This window comes from Maniola jurtina, chromosome 14, assembly GCF_905333055.1.
Source record: "Maniola jurtina chromosome 14, ilManJurt1.1, whole genome shotgun sequence".
In the NCBI taxonomy this organism is placed as follows: Eukaryota; Metazoa; Arthropoda; class Insecta; order Lepidoptera; family Nymphalidae; genus Maniola; species Maniola jurtina.
The window spans coordinates 4,434,145-4,454,371 of record NC_060042.1 but is presented as its reverse complement, the minus strand read 5'-3'; the positions used below and the strand labels follow the sequence as shown (position 1 = coordinate 4,454,371).

Below are 20,227 nucleotides of genomic sequence, written 5' to 3'. Positions count from 1 at the left end.
ACCTAATAAACCTACACAAATTAGGTCAGAAACACCTAAACCAACTTAAACGCGACTCTTGTTAGTCAAATAATTATTGCCTGACTAAAAATCCCAAATCAGGTCGCACGTGTTTTCAGCTTAATTAGTACTATTTTATTTATCCATCGATTTTATCTCAGATACCTATTTTAACACTTTTCCTGAAACATTATATAATGAACTCAAATTACATAGGAACTTAAGTTCAAGATACAACTTAATACTTACAACCATAGACCTACGAATTTTCGCTATTACAACTGTAATTAATAATAATAAATGTATCTGTGATCTGTCGACAAATTACTTAGCAACGTTATTATTTGTTAAAAAAAGAAATGCAATGCGTATTAAATGAGTTCTCACGCGCCGAATTTTGTGTCATGTTAAAAGTACGATTTCAGTCCTTATTTTAAAGGTGGTCATGCTTTTGACATTTTGTACAGACTACATTTGCCATCAAAAATTTGGCAAATAACAATATTGCTAAGTAATTTTAATATGTTAATACATATTTTATTAGCTAGGCATATAAAAATTACGATTTAGAAGTATAGATATTTAACTAAATGGTATTTATTGACTAATTTGTTCCTTAGAGAACCTGGCAAATATGCAACAAACAATCAGAATTTACAAGTTATAATTAATATAAGTAGCTTACAAAACTTATACAGATTACTGACACCATATTTTCATACAAAAAACTGAACTAAAATACAGAGCTAACAATCACGATGTCCTTTTCCGTAGAGAATACTGTAAAAAGCATGACACTGCTTTTGGTTCATTCAACTTACTTTAGCTAGTTTGGTGCTACTATCAATAAGGGTCGCAACGCATGAGCGGTTAAATAACGCGCGGACCAAATAGCCGCATTGGTTCATTAATTAAATGGCAATGTAAATAAGTGCACGTGTCAATAATTGGGATGATGACTATGTCAAAAATAATTTCTTAGGAATTATTAAATAGAGGGTCTTCCGAGATTCGTAAAATCTACGTTAGTTTTGAGTTTGCTAACCACTTTTATTAATTACCGATTTAATTAAAAAAGTACCTACATCAAATTATGTTAAATATTTATCTGTGAATTTCATACAAGCTTCCTCACTAAGCAAGCGTTTTGACGTTTGATAAAGTCACTAATTTGACCAGTAGTCATCATCCCTATTTACGCGCATGGATGTAGGAGATTGTCGTGAAGACAAAAGTCGCTCGTGCACACGCAGCCTTAAGCCGAGATCTATACTCGATTTTTGATTGTGATTGGCAAGGTTGGTCATCTTATTTGCACTGAACTACAAAATATGCATACTGACAGGTGAGCGATTAGATTTACGCTAGAAATATACTTATAACTCTGATCCACTACCACGCGACATGTCTTCTTTTGTCTTGGGTATTATAAGTATGTCCACCCAATATTCCTGACACCTATTCTTAATCCTCGAGTGTAACATTTTTGAACAGATAAGACATAGATTCTTTATTATGGATGCGTCTGATTGCTTCACTCAGCAGCACTGATATGTCGATGGTCTTGATCTTGTTGCACTGCATCTTCTGCAGCTCGTGCGGCACTGTGTTGGTGACTACCACTTCGTCGATGGAGGAGTCCTCGATCAGTCGCGGCGCGTCGGAAGAGAGCAGGCCGTGTGTCGCTAGCACGTAGATTTTGTACGCCCCACACTCTTTTAGCACCTCCGCGGCCGCTACGAATGATTGTACGTCGTCTATCATGTCGTCCTGGAATAAAGTAAATGTTGTATATGCCTCAGCGAAATGGCATAAACCGGGAGTTGGCCATATCCCTTAAGGATACGACTTAATCCCGCGATGTGTTAAAAGACAACTCAATTAGACCATTTCACTAAACAAATCTAGTGATATCATAAAATACATACCATAGTTTATGAAATGTAAAAACGGACCAAACTGACCAACTTTCTCCTTCACGAAAATACTGTAAGGTAGTTATGGATAAGACTGCATAGGGTCAGGATAGTCAGATTTCGATTCTAGTCTAGAGAACCATTGTCCAAGAGAACCTAAATGCCCAACTGCCCATACCTGATAATGATAATATTGCCCAACCTAAGTGCTCATTAGAACATAAATATTCATGGCCCGGATCGAACCCCCCACCTCCCGATTAGGAGGCGGACATCTGAACCACTAGGCTACCACAGCTATTGGCATGGCACGAGTGAATACATACCACCATAATAGCAATCCTGCCGCCCACATCGCCCACAACGTTGATCGGCGGCTTCTCCTTAGCGGGGTGCACAGGCACGCCTACTGACACGTCCATTGTTCGCGAGCGGTCCACGCTGAAATTATCATATAAATATAATACGATAAACTATGCTCCTGAGAAAAGCATATTATACAATCGAGGATTATGTAAATTATAAAAGAGCGTGGATTTGTATGTCCTTTTCATATTACATTAGTAAGCGCTTCTTACTATTGTGATGACTTGATGCGAATATTCTAAAACTAAGTTATGCTCAGAATCAAGAGTGAGAACATAATAGTTGAACACAAGCCAAAGTTAAACAAACGAATGTACACGCCCTGTCAAACTCGCTCATAACCAAGCAATAAAACTATTTCAACCATACACTTGCTTCACGTTGCTCGCCAACTCGTTTTTAGCTCAACTTGTTTCTCGCTTATCGTCGGCAGTCCAATAAGTGCCTTAGGGAGCTATGCTCCTATCAAGTTGGCTAAGAGAAAATAGATTATAAATAGATTCCTTACCTAGGCATGCATGGAGGGGAATACCGTCCGTCCACTTCGTCGCTCTCAGCCTCCTTCTGTTCTCCGTGTATCACGGCTATAGCCAGCCGAAGGCGCTCCGCATATGAGGTGGCCTTCTTCGCAGAGCCAGGGTTTCGAGCTACTATCACTGAGTTGCGGTAATCTGGGATCTGAGGGTAATAACCACCATGAGTATCATATTCATGACTAGCTTGTACCCGTGACTTTGTTCACGTGGACTACACAAATTTCTAATCCCTGCTTTACCCCTTTAGGCATTGAATTAGCTGTCTGCTTGCCAAATTTCAGGCCTAAACCCTTTTTCATGTAACTACAGGGAGTTTTTATAATAAGGCTATGGGAATATCCAAAAAAAATAATTAAAAAATAGGTATTTTATAACTGACAGCAGCTAACAAAATACATTATTTCATTCTTTAATCAGTTCAATGAAAACTCTTGTAAATTATATAACATTGTTCAATATAATTATAGATATAAATATAAATAAATATCAACATGTAACAATAAACAAAATACTTGAGAACTGTAAATAAACATAAACATTCAATGCTTTAATGTTAAAATATTTATATTATAATAAATTATTATAAACAGCCACTTACACTCTCTTGAATATACTGCAGCAAGAAGGGTGATGCCCTCAGGTTATCTACGGGACAGTCAAAGAAGCCCTGTATCTCTTTCTGATGCAAATCCATGGTTATGATGTGCGTGAGACCAGATTTGCACATCATTTTCGCCAGGAGCTTGGTCACAATGCATCCACGCTTCCTCATTTTGCACTGCTTGCTGTATGGTAAGTATGGAATGACCCCGACTATGGAGCGTGCTGATGAAGTTTTACAAGCATGTGCCATGATCAGTAGTTCCATTATGTTGTTGTTAACATCCCTGCAAGTGATTAAAATGCTTGTTTTTGTTTTTTTTATGCTTTGACCATTAAAATATGAGATATGCTTCAGATGAATTGGTATAATCATAGACAAAATATATCCAGTGGGAAGAATCTTTGTCTGTCTGACAATGGTTATTAATTTTATACTATACCTGTCAATGTTAGTTTTATGCTATACCTAATATGGGCAGTCCTGTTCGAAGATGGAAATGGAATGTGCAAATGGAATGCAAAAAAGGTGTTCTAACATCAGAATGTTATGCAAACTTGGTGGTATGCAAACAAATACTTATAATTTACCCAACAGTTACATAAACCACGGAATTTAGCTGTGATTGCTCCCAGTTATTTTACGACCAGGTTATGATGATAATAACATACAAACATGCACTTTTTTCTTGCATCTCTTTAATTTGCTGCAATGCTATTAACTAATAAAGACAACATTGAAAGACAAATCAAAGTATTAGCATTATGATGCCTGTGTTTTACCTTTGTTGATGATATGCCATTTAGTGTAATAATACCTATTAGGAGAAATACACTTAAAACTAGTCCTATGATACTTTTATGTCTTAAGTTTTATATCAAACTAGAATTTATTGAATGTATACATGGTAAAAGTATTGAAACAACATCAAGGACTTACTTTGTCCCAGTCTGTATGATGTAAATGTTCTTCCCACGGATAGAATCAGCAATTTCGACCATTGTCTCCCTGTTTGTTTTGTGGTAAACCGAACATCCTCCTTTTCGTACTCCTAGGCGACTGAAATAAAAAGCATTTGTCAATACATCATTCTACATACATATCATAAGCAATAGTGTAAGTAGATTCAAAAACACTTCTAAAAGTAAAGAATTAAGTAATCTTTCTAGTTCTATATTTTCATTGACACTGAAAAACATAGATTCTTCTTGGGTTTCTTTTCCGCACTTAGGACAATGAAAGGCTACATGCCTTTCATTGTTTGTGAAGAAATTCATAAGAATGTTTCAGAAATTCCAATGATGGGAAGATGGTTCAGCTAGTTTTGATTGTATGTCTTACAAAAGGTCAAATTAATTAAGCCTCACTGAAAGATCGTAAAAGTAATAGTTATAGATATTTACTTTGCAACGAGATCAGCTAATTCGGGATGCGAATTACCGCTCAAAATCACGACGTCTGACGTGGAATGAATCTCCATGTTGCACTTATGAGAGCGGTTCGTGAATCCAACCAACCTGTGAAACCATACAACTTTGCATTTAGCAACCTCTCAACAAATTGTAGTAAATAAATACGATGTAAGGTTAAAGAAGGAACGTTGCTTCAACAAGAAAAACAATAAACCTGGTTTTGTTGAGTAACATAATAACCTGATGGTTGTCCTTAATTACGGCGTATGAAAATAATATATCAGGTTATTTTTGTACCACGGGATGTTAAAGGTAAGAAGATTACACCTTTTCCGCTGCAATACAAACAATTTTAGAGACACACTTATTATTATTATTAAAATAAATAAAGGAACGAAAATCAGCAATCCACACAAATCGTGGACCGGCAGAGTTGCCAGTGTGAAATGTGAATAATTTTAAATTATACCTTATCAAAACTGAAATTTGTTTATTTCATTAAAATTTCACACTTTCACACACATAATTTGTGAGTGAAAAGTAAAAGTAAATAGAAAGTAAAAATTTTATTTTCTAAAGATAAAATCGGTTTTGTTTATTACAAAACATGTCACTTTTAGAAAAAAAATTAAGAATACAACTAACCCTTTTGTTTCTGGTCGGTGCAACTAAATAACTAGTATTGTCAAATTTTAGGTTGAAATGGAGATTGTTTGTAGGACCCCAGATGACCTATTTTGTTATTGGAATGGAGACCACACACCGGAAGGAGAAACGTTAACCATCCCGTTGGTTCGACGACATCTGTCATCACCAGCTAGGCGAAAACTTGGAGGAGGCTCACCCAACACCGAGAAGAATGGGTGCACAATATGAGGAGGCCTTTGTACAGCAATGGATGATTAAGGGCTAATAAAGAAGAAGATTGTCATGTTTTAAAATATTACTACCTTTTTAGTAGAAAATCTTGAAATGTAGCAACATTAACCAGGCATAGATATTTTAAAGATAGAGAACATAGAGATAGTATAGAGAATAAAACGCTGTACGTCCATTGAAAACTCTTCACTCCTTCAAAAACTTTTTCACTTATAGGTAGTTAGTTACCTATTTCCTTTATTCTTTGAATGTTTTTTAAAACTTAAATAAAATACAAAATAAAATATTACGACCAAAAAACAGCTAGAGCCAGAAAATAAGAAAATAGCCGTTAGCCCACCTTGAATTACCTAGAATACCATCCTAGTACCTTACCTTACCCATGTAGAGCCTACTCTACTGTCAAAGTCATGTCAAAGATGTGTCAAATTTAATGCAGACAGATATTGAGATAAATATGCAAAAAAAAAATCAAAACAAAGCAGCATGTGATTGTGATAAGGTTAATTAATAATTTAGCCTTTTTGGAAAATAAATAATATGGGACTCACTAAACAATATTTACGGTACGCCCCAAGCGGCGTTTTCAACGTCATAGCAAGTCCAGATTGCAATAGTACCCATGTAACTCTGAAAGGTGTTAGCGGAAGATATATTGCCGTCGGTGCATGTGAACATGTTATTATTTGGGATATGAGATTAGGAGAAAAGGTATAGCTTATTTATTAACTATGCATTTAATTGCGAAGACCATCGGCGACATACTCGCCTAGCTGAACCTTCAGAAACTACAACACAACACTGAACCTGAACTCTCTTTCCAATTTATAAGTTCAATGTGCAATCTTTCCTGCCGGGTACTGTAGTTAGACTTTAACATGTCTTATAATTGTCCCTCAACAAAAAGGCAGTAGCCAATATTCTACTGCTGACCTTAGTGTCATTTTCACTACCTAGTAGTACTTTTAGTAAGATATGTATATCTTATGTTATGTGTATGTATGTTATAACTTATAATAATTATATGAGACACCACCTACAGTCTATTTTTTCTCATATTTGCTTAAGGTTGCCTGTAGAGATTGTTAATAAGGGATAACCACCTTTTGTATTTTACTTCTGTCTGTGTTTTCTGTCCTTTTATTGTTATTCTCCTTGTGGTGGTAAACATAAAGTGGATAGTAATAATATATATTTCAGGCTCAAGTAGTCCCAGGTGAGAATGTGGTGGTATCTCAAATAGCTGCAAGCCCCACTGGGAACCACATGGCAGTGGGTTATGTAGATGGAAACATAAATGTGTTTGAACTGATCAACAATGACATTGTATGTGTATTTGCTGGCCACAAGTCTGCTGTCACTTGTTTACAGTATGATGAACTGGGGCATAGAATTGTTTCTGGATCTAAAGTGAGTACAATTTTATTTTCCCCTTTTTTGCAAGTTAAGTCTAAAGATAATATGATATGAAAGTCACTATAATATTTCTGATATTCTAACTCAGTTGGATACAATGTGCCTAATTCTGTTTGTACTATCTCTAAACTAAACTATCTTACCAAATGGAATATCTTGTTCTCTAAACGCTGTATAAAGTGTCTTACACATAGGACTATTTTCAGGATACTGAAGTCATCCTCTGGGATGTGGTATCAGAGACTGGGGTGGCAAGGTTCAGTGGCCACAAGGGGGTGGTGACCAGTGCGCTTTTTATTAATGGCAAGAACTGTATTGTGAGCTCTTCAAAGGACACTTTTATCAAATTCTGGGACATTGAGACTAAGCATTGTTTTAAGACTCTTGGTGGACACCAGATGGAGGTAAGGATTAACTCAAATGATACTTTTTATTTATAAATATTATTACCAAAAAATTAATAATTTGTGTGGGCACCAAAAAAATGTTGTAAGTGAAATGAACAATTTGGCATTATGAAATGGGATTTTCATGATCTAATTCCTAATGTGACAGAATTTTGGCAAACATGTTTATACAGATTTACAATATCACCATAAATTCAATAATGTTACTTACATCATATTTCTTACTTTTGTATGCAACTGCTATAATCAAAATTCAAAATATGATAAAGAAAAATTCAAATTTTTACCTAAAAATTTTCTTAGTGGATGTTTAGTCAAAATAGTTACCTGCATGCCGAATTTCAGCCTGATACATCTAGTAGTTTGAGCTGTGCATTGATAGATCAGTCAGCCAAACTTTTCCTTTTACATATTTAGATTATTACTACTGTATAGAACAATTGTAATTCCAGGTATGGTCAGCTGTACTACTAAAAGAAGAGAGATATTTGGTCACAGGCAGCATGGATCAGCAGCTACGAGTATGGAAGTTGAAGTGGAATGAAAAAGTTAAAGACGAGGACAAAATTGTGCAGCAACTTGAGATTGTCAAATTAGAAGACACTGACGCTACTGAAGACAGCTCAGTAAGTTCTCTTTTAAACTTCTATGTAAGCGACTTAACTATTAAACAATTGAGCTAATTGTAGTCCTACAATCTCTCAACGCAAAATGACGTCACACTCCCGCAATCATTGCATGTAATAAACTTAAATAACACTTAAACATAACATGTAACATGTAATAACATGTAATAACACTTAAATAATTCATTTCTCAGCTATTTATTGATGGATTTAAAAAAATTCACTGATTCATTAGTTTTGATCTGCATTTTAATTCCATTGCGTTAAATATGATATTTACAACATCATGAAACTTCTCCATTCTCATCTACTTGCCTGGGAGAGTCCTGTTAAAAAAGGTTCAGCCGTTCGGAAGATCACCCAGTTCAAACAGACAGACAGACAAAATTTTTAAAAATGTGTGATTTAGTTATGGTACAGTTCAAATAACCATAATATGAGGTAGTTATTTCGAAATTATTGATTGCTCAGATGTTGCAATGCCACCAAGTGGGTACACTGATCCGCGGCGGTAAGGGCCGAGTGGTCGGGCTCGCAACTGACCCAGGGCAAAGCGTGTTGGCCTGCTACGGCACTGACTCCTTGTTGGAGCTTTTCGCCTTTTGCAGCGACGAGGAGGCTACGGCCAGGATGAAAAAGCGGGTCAAGAAACAGAGGAAAAAGTTGACGTAAGACATTTTTACTTATGAAAATGACACGCATATTATCCTTTTTCTTTGACAAATCTTTTGTATTCTTTTGCAGGGTGCTCAATATTAATTTAAATTAAAGCCATTTTTGCTACTATTACTACAAAATAACTTTATTTACTATTTATTTGTATAACTTGAAGTAGGCTATCTAGAATAGAAAGTAAAAGGTTCAAGTTAGAGGTAAAAAGGCAGAGGCTAAAGATTCAAAAAATTCATCAAAAATTTAAACAACTGAATGTTATCTTAGACTACCTATATGATTTTATAAGCAAAATGCTAATTATGTTCCCAAAAAAAAGACACTATCGGTTAATTAGCGCGTAGACAAAAAAAAATTTTGGAAAACGTTTTTTCTTACTAGCCTTCTATATTTTCTATTCTTATGAAATTAAAAAAAAAATTTTTTTTCGAAGCTAAAGACTACTAAATCTACATTTAATGTTTTGACCGCCGAGTTTTTTGCTGGTTCTTCTCGGTATGAAAGGCATTCCGAACCAGTGGTAGATGCTTTTGACGATTCAAAAGAACTTGAAAAGTCTAATTGAATAAAAATATTTTGAATTTTGAATTTGAATTTTGAATAACGCCATAGAAAGCAAAAAGAAAACCAAGCAGATGACGCAACAACGGAGGTATCAGAGATTCTCACACTTTCGGACGAAGTTCGGCGACTAAGTTCCGTCAAGCTATCGGCCAAGCTGAAGTCAGCCACTGTGTTGATGGGGACCACGGGCGAGCTGCGTGTTGGGGTTACCTTGTCCACCAATACCTTGGAGCTGCATAGCTTGGCTGTTGCTGAGGGGAATGAAGGTTTGTACACAATCTATTTGTATCACCACAAGGATGCCAACACCCGTGGTGTGGTGAATCCTCGTTCTTCGTGCGCAAAACATTATAAATTATTTATTCATGAAAATCTTCAAGGACATTGGTTTATAGTAAAAAATATGCATACATAATACCTATACAAAATGTATCTTCTCTATAATTATTATGAAGATATATTATTATCTATCTCATCTATCTATAATAATATATCTTCATCACACTATGTATGTTTCTTACTCCTTCACGCAAAAACTACTGGACGGATTTAGCTGAAATTTGGAATGGAGATAGATAATATCCTGGATAACACATAGGCTACTTTTTATCCCGGCAAATCAAAGAGATCCCACGGGATTTCGAAAAACCTAAGTCCACGCGGGTGAAGTCGCGGGCATCGGTTAGTTTATACTATTTCTAATACTACGTTCATTGTTCATCTTTCTGATACGAACCACTATCACAGATTTACTCAATAATACGTTACTATGGTATCATACCACAAAGTGGCTGTGGTGGAACAAAAATTGATTGTGTGAGAAAAATGGTGTTGTCTAGTAGTGTCGTTGACTAAACATAGAGACGGCATATTTGGAAGAAGATAAACGTTTTTGTTTATAGTGAAATGTCTGAAGCAAATCACGATGCCGGGGCACGCGAAAGAGCCGCGCTGCGTCGCCATCAGCTCCGACAACCTGGCCGTGCTCACCGCCTCCGCCGACTCCATCAAACTGTGGAACCGGTGAGTACAGTAATGACGGACGGACACACAGCAGAATAATAGGGCTTCGTTTTTGTCCTTTGGGTATGGATCACTAAAAAGGGCAAAGGTAGCGGTTGCAGTATTTTTCTCTTTAATTTAGTTCTAGGTTTCTTACTTGTGACTGTTTGGGTAATCCCTAATTTTTCTAAGCATGGCCTTATTAATAATGGTATGCTATTTTTAACCGACTTAAAAAAAGGAGGAGGTTCTCAATTCGACTTATGTTCTTTTTTAATTTTTTGAATGGTTGTGTTTAGGACAAGTCAGACCTGCCTCCGTACGATCCCAGTGACGTGCGGTCGGCCAACAAGCGCGTGCTTCGCGCCGGGCGACAGACACGCACTGGTGGGATGCGCGGACGGCTCGTTGCTACTAGTGGATGTAGCAGCCGCGTGCGTGCTGGAGCAAGTACCCGCACACTCCTCCAACTGCACCAGTGTTGGACTTACTCCGGATCTGGTGAGTTAGTGCTCTTAACTTGGATGATGTACTCGTTAGCTTCAGCATTTAATTGCAGTCTTCCTTCAAAAAATTCCGTTTTACTCTCATGAAAGTTTATTTACGATTTACGGCTTTTTCTATAGAACTGTATCCCTCTTGCGCTAAAGTTGGTCACGCGTAGTATCAGCGTCGCTGTCGCTACGTGGTATTTAATAAAACACATTGAACAGTCGTGTGTACGCCTGGCACCAGCGTAGGAATTTAGGCGTTAATTCTCTTCCACAGCTAAGATGTTACTTGCATAGAATCCAAGTTATAGTGGTTGTAAAATTTATATTTGTGTATTTGTTGATCTTCTAATATTTTTGCAGCGTGGCTGTTATTCAGGCGGTGGAGATAAAACGGTGAAGTTGTGGCAGTTTGAACTTATTCCTGATCCTTCAGGAGACTCCAAAGCCAAGGTAACAGTAAGGGCCAATTCATACTAGAACGGCAGCGGCGCGACAATGTCGGCAGAGCCTGCCACGGCCGGCTCGCATCCCCGCCGGCGGCTGCGCGCGCCGCTTCGCTAGTGTGACCTTTTCGAGCTTTTTAAGCGATACTGGTCTTTTAATTATTTAGATTAAGTCTAAAATTCTTTTACACTGAAAGTGCTCGCCACGCCGCTGCCGTTCCAGTGTGAATCGGCTCTTACAATCGGATTTACAAAAATCAAATTCAAAATTTATTTATTTCATGTAGGAAAACTAGTGTTCCTCCTAGTTCTACTGGCAAGAAACTCTATAGTTTATTTTTCCAATCAAAAAACCTAATAGATCACACAGGAATCATGATAACATATTTATTTCAGTTCCAATCGTAACATTGCTCTTACTTTTTGAAGGTATTATCACTTTTACATACGAGAACACTGGAGCTTGAAGAATCAGTGACGGCTGTAAGAGTGAGTCCTAACAACAAGTTCATTGCGGTGGGTTTACTCGACTCCACAGTTAAGATATTTTTCTTGGACACATTTAAAGTAAGTAAAGTACAAAATAATATTATTAACTTACAGTCGGAATTTTTAAACTGGCTAACAGTGTATTGCTATCCTTTTCATAATCTCCCAGCGGAAATGGGATAGCATCAGATTTGGTCTATCTGTTAAGAGATTATGTACAACAGGATAAGCATAAATATCAACTATTTGTTGTTTTGTATTAGAAAAGTAATTTGTGCCTAGTAAGAAAACACGTAGTCATAAATTAAAATCATCAATCGACCCCTCGCTGGCTCACTACTGAGCATGGGTTTCCTCTTAGAATTAGAAGGCTTTGGCAATAGTCCGCCTTCAAATGCAGATTGGCAGAGTTCATATACCAGAACATTATGGAGAACTCGCAGTCATGCAGTTTCTTCAGCTTCGCAACCCACTGAGCTATAACTGTGAAGGGACTCTATTCCGACCATTCTGCACAGCGTCGAAAGCAGAGACCTATTCCTGCTATTTTGTTACAAAATAGCAGGAATAGCAATAAAAAGGAACAGAACCCCTGGTAGTTTAGACCCAATGTTGTTTAATATTATTGAATATAAAAATTAACATTGGTACGTACGCATGGTTCTGTTCCTTTTAAAAATCACACAAACAAAGGAGAACAATAGGTCTTAAATAAAACAAAACGATATCATATCGGGGGAAGCAGCAAAAAAAAACCTCCCCTGAACTATATCGATTACTCAGGTTCTCAGACGTTACTTTCATCAATCCTATTTTTTTCAACAGTTCTACTTATCCTTATACGGCCACAAGCTGCCAGTGCTCAGTCTGGACATCAGCTATGACTCCAACATCATCGCCACCGGCTCAGCTGACCGCAACGTGAAGATCTGGGGCATGGACTTCGGAGATTGCCACAAGTCGATATTCGCTCACAACGACTCGATTACGTCACTGCAGTTCGTGCCAAGCACGCATTACTTCTTCACTGCATCTAAGGATGGGAAGGTCAAACAGTGGGATGCGGACTCTTATGATAACATTATCACTTTGAATGTAAGTTGTCTTTAATAACTTCTTTTTCTTTTGTAATTTTCTATTGTAGCTTACTTTTTTAGTGTATGAACATTACAATATATCCGTAATAACTTGCAAACACAGACACCCACACGTTAAGTGCGTTATCTTCTGTACTAGCTTTTATTAACGTTTATACTATGTATCTTTTTAGCTATATGACACAGCACAAATGCTATCTGTGCCACTAACTAATCCAGAGACCAAGGACCCCTCAAAGTATTATTATATTTTTAGAAGAGACTACAGCGCAGATAATATGGAAATGTTTCGTAAATATTTACTTAGCTTATCGTTCTCAGAATCATACAGTAACTCCAATTTTAATCTAGCATTTGAAGAATTCTATAAAAATTTTACGTTATTATATTATTTATGTTTCCCAATGACAAGAATAAAAATCATGAACAAAATAACGAGACCTAAATGGATAACAAAAGGTTTAAAAGTGTGCTGTAAAACTAAAAGGCTGCTACAAAGTCAATATTACAAACAAAAAACCCAAGATAATAAAAAAAAATATATATCCTACTCTAAAATCCTCAGGCGCTGTTGTAGAATTGCCGAAAAAAATTGTAATGATAAATACGTGACAGATTCAAAAAATAAATGCCGAGCGTCATGGGATATAATTAAAGAAAATTCAAATAAAAATATTGACAAAAATTACATCAAAGAAATAAACTTAAATGGACGTACATATACAAATTCCAAAAAAATTGTCGACAGCTTTAATAAATATTTTATAGAACTTACAAATAAGGACAACGGAAAGTGTTACAATACTAATAAAACGCGCTTATCTAGCACCATTTTTCTAAGACCATATTCTATTAAAGAGGTCGAAAATATTATAACGTCATTAAATAATACCAACGCTGTTGGGCATGACGAAATAATGACAAAAGTAATTAAATACTGCAAAAAAGAAATAGCACCTGTTTTAACTTACTTAATAAATCAGTCGTTCTGTCAAGGTTGCTTCCCGAACGCATTAAAATTATCTGTGGTCAAGCCACTCCACAAAAAGGGTGATAAAAAGCAACTAGGTAATTATCGTCCCATTACACTTGTCCCAGTGATGTCAAAAATCTTTGAAAAGGCTATGCATAAACGCATAACTGAATTTATAGACAAATTTAAAATATTAAAAAATGAACAATATGGTTTTCAAAATAAAAAGTCAACAACGCAAGCCTGCTTTAACTTAGTAAGTAAAATTATAAAAAGTATGGATGAAAAAGAAGTCGTAATATCTATATTTATTGATATGACAAAAGCGTTTGATTTTGTCTCTCACAAACTCTTAATGGATAAACTTGATAATTTTGGCATTAGAGGACCAGCACTAGAATGGATACAGTCCTTTCTCAAATGTAGACGACAGTGTGTGGAAATAGAAAATTTAAATGAAAATAATGAAATAGTGAGTTTTAAATCATCATTTGAAACAAATAAGTATGGAGTACCACAAGGCACAGTTCTAGGGCCTCTTCTTTTTCTTTTATATATTAATGACTTACCAGACATTACAAATAATAATATGACTCTATTTGCAGATGATATTTCTATTCTTCTAACATGTAATAATAATGACATAAATAAATTCGAATCTGACATAAATAATACTGTGCAATCAATAATCGAATGGTTGGAACATAACAATTTATGTATCAACATTGATAAAACTAATTTTATTCAGTTTAGACATTATAATAAACGACATGTGAATCTTGATATTAACTATAAAGGACATAAAATAAATGAAGTACAAAATTGTAGATTTTTAGGTATAGAAATTGATCAACATTGCTCATGGAAATTTCAGATAAATAATATATGTAATAGACTAAATAGATTTGTATACGTATTACGTAGATTAGTAAAGACTGCTAGTTTAAATACAGCTCTCACAGCATACCATGGTTACGTGTCATCAGTGCTCCGTTATGGCCTGATTATATGGGGAAATTCAACCGATTTTAATAAGGCGTTTATAGTTCAGAAAAAATGTCTACGAGCTATTCTAAATATGCCGCCTTTTCAATCATGTAAGCCTGTCTTTCAAAAACATTTGATATTGCCGCTTCCATGTATGTACATTTTGGAAGTTGCAAAGTTTGTTAAAACAAACCATCACCTTTTCAAAACTCTGCATGATAATGTTGGAAAAAGAGGATTGAGAAACCAAAATAAATTAGTGTTTGATAAGATTTCAAAAACAACATTGTATCAGAAAAATTGTTACTCTATGTGCATAAAAATTTTTAACAAATTGCCATTGGAGATCAAAATGCTTCCATTTAAACAATTCAGCTATAAATTAAAAAAATGGTTGCAAGAAAAAAATTTTTATGCAGTTGATGATCTCCTAAAAAATATTAAGATTTGATTTTAAAACTTTATTTATTAATATTTGTGCATTATATTCGTAGTTGTTTAAACACAGTCAAGTCTTTCTATTGTTATTACTTAACTAACTATTTTGTCATAAAATTATAATTTTAAAATATCTTAGTTATCTGACATTATATTTATTGATTTGACTTGATGTGATTCTACTTGTCCAGAATTAGGTCTCTCTTATATTATCACCTGAAGAAATACATTTATATTTCTATATTTCAATTTTTTGACTTGTAACATTGTGACATATATTTTTATTTTATAATTGTGACTCCAGGAGTACCTACCTATTAATGTTTAATTTTCTTTGAATATGACTGTAACTTCTTTTGCTAATTTATATATTGAATTGTTAAATTTTCTATTGATTAAGAATGATATTTTATGTACTTATTGAAAATGTATGTAAAGATAGTTAATTTTGCACGCCATGTCATGGCAGATTGTGATACGTACCTACTTAAAATTTATGTAACATCTTTTTACTTACAATCTTGCAATAAATGAAATACTAATACTATAAACTATTATATTTTTGTAAATATTTTATGTATAAAAGTTGTAGGTTAGTCGAATAAAATAAAATAAAATAAAAAAATAAAATTGATTCTGACAATCTTGTAATTACTACTAATCTATTTTATTCTATATTTGTTTTATCTAAATCCGGAGGTGAGCGTTAGTGGTTGTGACACAGGTTTTAACTAACACAGCTGTTACCGTTTCCCTGGCTTATAAGTTCCTTTGTACATTTGAAGATATAAATAAATAAAATGCCCATAGACCCATTCCCATTCGGAAAAATAATTTTCGCCACGGATCTATTTTCAATTTAAAGATGGCGGGCACTACGTTAATTTTTTGAAGCATTACACATGGGTATTATTTTCGAATTTGCTAGGAGTGTTAATTACGAAAATGATGTCTATATTATTGTACTGTAGGGCCACGCGGGTGAATGCGTTGGTTTGTCGGTCGGCGCGGGCGGCTTACACGTGGCGACTTGCGGGTCGGACTTCGGCGTGCGACTGTACTCACGGACAGACGAGCCGCTCGTGTTGGGAGACACGGATGAAGCTGAAGAGGGACTCGCTACCGGGGAACAACATGTGAGTGGCATAACATCTTCTAAATCTATCTATATATTAAAAGAAAAAACTGACTGACTGACTAATCTATCAACTCCCAGCACAAACCACTGTACGGATCAGGCTGAAAATTGGCACGCAGATAGCTATTATCACATAAACATCTGCTAAGTAAGGTTTATAATAATGTTTCAGATCACAAGAAAGTGTAACTCATTTTACATAATTTTTTTCAGGCGCCCGTACCAGGTCTGCCAGGACTCAATATGCCTACTAAGAAAACCATTGGAGCAGAAAAAGCTGTAAGAATTTTATAAATGATCCTTTAAAATGTTAACCAACTCCAACTATTTCTTATTTGCGGCTTCTAGTTGCTAATAGTGTTGTGTTGTACATAAAAAATAACAATTTAGAAAACAATCATTTTCCAAGTACTTTTGATACTGTTATTGCTTATTTTATAAAACTAAAGCTTGACAGTGGCTAAAAATTGAGGAACCAGCGTGCAATTAAAGTTGGTTGTTCATTTTAATAAAATTGCTCCACAAAAAATTGTTTAAAGGATTTTTGAATAGTGATTTTGGCGAATGGTGATGCCAGCAGTTCGGGATCTTTGCCAGTTTGTATCTTACTGTAGCGCCGCATTCCTCTAGTCCACCAAGGTAGTAGTAGAAATAAGACAATTGTTTACTTTGGAGAAACCATTGTTTATTTACTTTACGAATCCAAATTACAAGACCGTTGTACGCGGTGGACGTAGAACTAAATCGACATCGAACGCTTCCACAAAAAAAAACCCAACACGGTAAAACGCCGACGTCAGTCCATGCCCCTACAGTGATGTTTAACAATTTTGTTGGTTATATCAGGCGGATGCAATAATGGAGTGTCTACAAGTGGGCGCGGAGTATCAGAGGGAAGTGAGCGAGGCGCGCGGGCAGTTCGTGCAGCCGCCCATACTGATGGCTGCCTACAACTGTACCACTGCTGAGGATTTCCTCTTCGAGACCGTCAAGAAGATACGGTCCAGGTGAACATCATAATTCTTGATTTAATCAATTTTAAGGGTTCTGTACCTCAAAAGAAAAAAAGAACCCTTATAGGATCACTTCGTTGTCTGTCTGTTTGTCGTGTCTGTCAAGAAAACCTATAGAATCATGAAATTTGGCAGGTAGGTAGGGTCGTATAGCACAAGTAAAGGAAAAAATCCGAAGACTATGAATTTGTGGATAAAAAGTAGCCTATGTCTGTCCCTGAGATGTAAGCTAACTCTACCATATCAGTTTACATCGACTTTTAAAAACTAATAATTTCAGTCATGAGCCTTAGCTCTGATTGTGGTCGTCTAGACATTTCCCTAATACGATGACAACAGGCTTTCTCTTTGTCCTCTAAAACGTCCAACTACGACCATACCTACGCTACTGGAGTGCACGCTATACATTGCAGCGAACTGGAAGAAGCATTACTCCTGATACCGTTCGGCTCGGCGTGCGATATCGTGCGCATGCTGCCGACCCTGCTGGAGCGCGCCGACCACGCGGAGCTGCTGTGTCGCCTCGCGCTGTTCCTGCTGCGCGTGCACCACGCGCCGCTCGTGGCCAACCACGGCCTGCTCAAGCATCTCATACAGATACAGGCCAAAGCGGCCATGCGCCTCACCGAGCTGCGGGTGAGTACTTTATCTCAACTCTTCGCCGGCTCACTACTGAGCACTATTTTATTACTTTTGTGTTTTTATTTTTATATTGATAAAGAATATAAAACTATCAAAGCTTTTAAGGAAAATCTAAATACATATATCAAAGGTAAAGGTGACTAACCGACTAATCTATCAACGCACAGCTACAGGACGCATCGGGTGAAAGTCATGCAGGTAGTAGCTATTATGACGTAGACTTTCGCTAAGAAAGGATTTTTGAATATTTAACCCTAAATCTGGTAAAATAGGGGTTTGAAATTTGTTTGGTCCACGAGGACGAAGTCGCGGGCATAAGCTAGTTTTCTTATAAATAAACCAAAAATATTTGCTGAGAATTTAAAGATGACATGTTTCTGCAGGATATGGTTGGCTTCAACTTGCACGCTCTACAATGGATGCGGCGCGACATCGAGGAAGCCGACAGCGAGCAGCTGTTCCACGACGCGACAGTCGCGCGACGCACGCGCGACCGACGCGCGCGGACGCGACAGGCAGTCAAACGACCCATAGTCACTGTGACCTAGAATAACAACATTATGAATAAAAACTATTAAGTTTATATCATGAATTATTTTCTTTTTCTTCCTCTTGAAATTGATAGTACATATTCTAATTAAGGTGAAGGGTGCATTTCCTATGAAGCGAAGTGAAGACGTGTTTTCTACCATCAGATTATTGAGAGATGACAAATTATCCATCTAACAATAACCTACTCGTAATTGGGCTATTGAAAGTATCTCCGCTCATACATACTCTTTGTCTCCGCTTTGCTAGTGGACCCTGTACACTGTGGAGGCCCTACAAGAGACCTGTGTCCAGCAGTGAACGTCTATTGGTTGATAATTATTTACGGCAATAAGCACTCAAATTATTTATTGTTAGAGATCAAATACCAGGTACCTACCTACTTAAGTACCTTCTCTCTGGGCTAGTTTCCGGACTTACACGTTTCCGTCTGTTGTGCGTACCTAAGTACCTATTTACATTACAAAATGATTGTAAATAGATAAAAGTTTGTATTATTAGGTACTTTGAAATATCTGCGAAGGGCCCTTTCAAGCCTCCTTATTTTCTTTTCAGTATATCAATTTTACCCATATTATTATATCTATTGCCGCAATCAGTGTGGACCGGGTTAGTCAAAATTCATCTTTTTCATATTCCTTTGAAGGTAGATTTGATAATGAGAAATCACACTAATATTATAAAGGCGAAAGTTTGTATGTGTGTGTGTGTGTGTGTGTGTATGTTTGTTACTCCTTCACGCAAAAACTACTGGATGGATTTGGCTGAAATTTGGAGTGGAGATAGATAATATCCTGGATTAGCACATAGGCTACTATTTATCCCGGAAAATCAAAGAGTTCCCACGGGATTTCAAAAAACCTAAATCCACGCGGGCGAAGTCGCGGGCATCGGCTAGTGTAAAATAAACAACAAGTTATAGCTGCTATATTTTTATTTGTAAAAAAATATTCTACTCACTACATAGCCAATATATCAGTTAAAATTTAATAATTTAAGTATCCATCCCTGCGTAAGTCACATTATTTATCATCTATACAACAAATTAATGTTTCACAATGAGTATTCCCGCCGCGCGACGACCCGCGACCATCACTAAGGCCCGGTGTCCACCAAAGCGGAGGTGAGCGTAGAGGAGAGAAGTCTGGGAGACTGTTATACTAGTGGTTATTTATGAAATATTTCTCCTCTCCGTTCAATTCCGCTTTGGTAGGTAGACAAAGGGCCGAATGCTAGACGCTGACCTGCGCCGCATCGCTTCTACAAGGCGCAATATTAAGATTCATGGAGATTCATGAATGCGCATTTGATTCTTTGACTAAGGTTGAGATCTATAGACCGCACTTTGATTTTGCTTAAAACGAGACAGCGCTATACTACCTACTGACAAAACCGTCTCGTTTTAACTGAAGCTTAAGTCTGAGCAAAGTCAAAGTACGCTCTATAGATCTTAGCCTAAGACTTCAATCTCAACAAGTGTAAATTAAAAATTTATAACACCCCCGACAAGTGCAGGTTACGGTAACTAGAAAAGAACTGATACCTAACTTTCAAACGGCTGAACCGA

General features: G+C 36.4%; 2 protein-coding genes across 3 annotated transcripts; one reads left to right on the top strand and one right to left on the bottom strand.

The window, feature by feature from the left end:
- Nucleotides 1–360: 360 nt before the first annotated feature.
- Nucleotides 361–5,264, bottom strand: LOC123872014 (phosphoribosyl pyrophosphate synthase-associated protein 2). Of its 2 annotated transcripts, none has more exons than XM_045916120.1 (7): nucleotides 5,046–5,264; nucleotides 4,823–4,936; nucleotides 4,359–4,478; nucleotides 3,417–3,705; nucleotides 2,791–2,960; nucleotides 2,243–2,357; nucleotides 361–1,770 (listed from the first exon to the last, which is right to left on the bottom strand). In XM_045916120.1, the coding sequence occupies exons 1-7, from the start codon at nucleotides 5,063–5,065 to the stop codon at nucleotides 1,465–1,467; spliced, it is 1,134 nt and encodes a 377-aa protein (XP_045772076.1). In that variant the 5' UTR covers nucleotides 5,066–5,264; the 3' UTR covers nucleotides 361–1,464. The 2 variants fall into 2 exon arrangements, with proteins under 2 accessions (XP_045772076.1, XP_045772077.1); XM_045916121.1 differs by having other exon boundaries at nucleotides 5,072–5,264.
- An 883-nt stretch (nucleotides 5,265–6,147) lies between these two features.
- LOC123872008 (WD repeat-containing protein 3) lies at nucleotides 6,148–18,703 on the top strand. Its single transcript, XM_045916112.1, has 16 exons — nucleotides 6,148–6,421; nucleotides 6,911–7,120; nucleotides 7,333–7,530; nucleotides 7,986–8,159; nucleotides 8,631–8,827; nucleotides 9,444–9,661; nucleotides 10,298–10,418; nucleotides 10,697–10,898; nucleotides 11,252–11,341; nucleotides 11,764–11,901; nucleotides 12,649–12,918; nucleotides 16,290–16,454; nucleotides 16,670–16,735; nucleotides 17,303–17,463; nucleotides 17,883–18,105; nucleotides 18,495–18,703. The coding sequence occupies exons 1-16, from the start codon at nucleotides 6,251–6,253 to the stop codon at nucleotides 18,657–18,659; spliced, it is 2,769 nt and encodes a 922-aa protein (XP_045772068.1). The 5' UTR covers nucleotides 6,148–6,250; the 3' UTR covers nucleotides 18,660–18,703.
- Nucleotides 18,704–20,227: the final 1,524 nt, after the last annotated feature.

What these genes read in the sequence shown, in the direction of transcription:
- LOC123872008 (XM_045916112.1), top strand. Translation starts at nt 6,251, where the DNA reads ATGGGACTCACTAAACAATATTTACGGTACGCCCCAAGCGGCGTTTTC. An exon ending in AAACAGAGGAAAAAGTTGAC is followed by an intron (nt 8,828 to 9,443) that starts GTAAGACATTTT and finishes ATAACGCCATAG; the next exon opens with AAAGCAAAAAGAAAACCAAG. An exon ending in CCATTGGAGCAGAAAAAGCT is followed by an intron (nt 16,736 to 17,302) that starts GTAAGAATTTTA and finishes TGGTTATATCAG; the next exon opens with GCGGATGCAATAATGGAGTG.
- LOC123872014 (XM_045916120.1), bottom strand. Translation starts at nt 5,065, where the DNA reads ATGTTACTCAACAAAACCAG. An exon ending in ATCATACAGACTGGGACAAA is followed by an intron (nt 3,706 to 4,358) that starts GTAAGTCCTTGA and finishes AATCACTTGCAG; the next exon opens with GGATGTTAACAACAACATAA. An exon ending in TGCAGTATATTCAAGAGAGT is followed by an intron (nt 2,961 to 3,416) that starts GTAAGTGGCTGT and finishes TATTACCCTCAG; the next exon opens with ATCCCAGATTACCGCAACTC.